Source organism: Echinops telfairi, unplaced genomic scaffold (genome assembly GCF_000313985.2).
Source record: "Echinops telfairi isolate 266 unplaced genomic scaffold, ASM31398v2 ScPeMD7_7400;HRSCAF=8409, whole genome shotgun sequence".
Taxonomy (NCBI): Eukaryota; Metazoa; Chordata; class Mammalia; order Afrosoricida; family Tenrecidae; genus Echinops; species Echinops telfairi.
In genome coordinates, this window is record NW_022111300.1 from 49,321,970 (window position 1) to 49,323,757 (window position 1,788).

At 46.3% G+C, this 1,788-nt stretch overlaps 1 protein-coding gene across 1 annotated transcript in view; it reads left to right on the plus strand.

The window, feature by feature from the left end:
• Positions 1-469: 469 nt before the first annotated feature.
• Positions 470-1,788, plus strand: part of SERPINB7 (serpin family B member 7) — a 23,656-nt gene continuing 22,337 nt past the window's right edge. Inside the window, exon 1 of the mRNA XM_004703030.1 lies at positions 470-637. Coding sequence (XP_004703087.1) covers positions 470-637 — 168 coding nt within the window. The remainder of the gene's footprint in view (positions 638-1,788) is intronic.

Here is a 1,788-nt window from a genome sequence, read left to right on the forward strand (position 1 = left end):
AAAGTATTCTTGCATTGAGGGAGTACTTGAGTGGAGGCCCAATGTCCTTCTGCTACCTTAATACTAAACCTATAAATATAGGCACATAGATCTATGAGCAACTAGGATTTTAAAAGAGCACCATCAAAATCCTCTGGGGACAGAAATGCCTTGTTGAAGAGGAGAGCAAATATGAGAGCACAGCGCTAGCGTGGCTCTAAGGACCATGCCTATGACAAAACAATGAATGTATTCCAATGCCATTGACGAAGAAGGTAGTTCTAGATTGCTGGCAATCAGGATCCTGGGCCAATGGAACCCACACAACAGAGTTTTGTTTAAAGGTATTCTATGAATAAGCCTAAAGCTTAAGAAACCAAGCTTGGAAGGGAAAATGAATGCTTGTGAAAAACCACCATCTTCGTAGGCAGGGCACCTAGGACTAACTGTGTCTCTGTTGTTCTTTCTTCAGGCTGCCCTCCACATAACGATGGCCTCCCTTAGTGCAGCCAATGCAGAGTTTTGCTTCAACTTATTCCGCGAGATGGACAACAACCAGGGGAGTGGCAATGTCTTCTTCTCCTCTCTCAGCATCTTCACAGCGCTGGCGCTGATCCGCCTGGGGGCTCGAGGGGACTGTGCATCTCAGCTGGATCAGGTCAGTGTCAGCTCTGTTGCCATCCTGGGTTTCTGTGATTCTTCATTGGTGCCAATTATTTTTCCAAGAATCTATTTCCCTGTGATTGTCCCCCCCAAAATGCAGACTGTCATTGGAGAAAACAAACAAAACCCCCCAAGTCTTTGAGATGATTCCAACCCATATGGCCCCTAGGGGATAGGGAAGAACGGCCTCCCAAGGCTGTACATTTGTGCAGAAGCCGAGGGCCACACCTTTCTCCCACAGAGCAGCTGGTGGCCCCAACATTGATCTCTGGTGGGGATCTGAGTGTCCATCCACGGTACCACCAGGGTTTCTTATTGGAGAACACCATCAATTCCTCACACATCCCAGTGAACGCAGCCCCAGGATATTGAGATCTTGTTTTACAGTGACCAGACAGAATAGTTCTAGAACCTGAGATTTGAGTTTTCCCCTGAGGCGAGTATTTTGAAGTACAAAATTCTCAAGGATAGCCCACCACACCACATTAAGGATACATGGTTATTCTAGAAATGCATAACCCACTGCCACAGTCTTGGTTTTGACTCATAGTGACACTATCAGAGGCTGTGCTCTTTATTGAAGCAGACTGCTTGGAACTCCTGGTGGGTGCAAACCACTGATTCACTGGCCTTCCCATTAGTGTCTGATGCTTAACCCACTGTGCCACTAGTGAATGTGTAAGAAACTATACCATAAAAAAGAGGCAGTTACTACTGCAAGAGTTAATTACTGTGAAGAGTAGTTTATTCTGTTTCATCTTAGAAATCTGGAGTGATTTGGGACACATTCAGCATGCAGAATGTGCATGCTGAAATTTGCATCCAGAAATGCAAGTGCCTGGGGACCACTCCATACTTCTGAACCAGAAGACATGGGGACAGAGGGGCAACCCGTGCTTCATAAGCCTTCCTAGGGCACAAGAATGTTTGAGAACCACTCCTCAGTAGACATGGATGAGACAGTAAGGCTAGAAGGAAGTAGCAATGAAGTCCTAGTCACCCAAACACAAACAACTTAATAGTACATTCCAGAGAGTAGCACTGTATGCCCACTCCCACGACCTTCAATTCCCCTTGAACACAGCTCTGAGCCAGGGTGTTAGGGGAACTGAGATGGCCACAGTTTGTCTTCTCTCAGGTATTTGT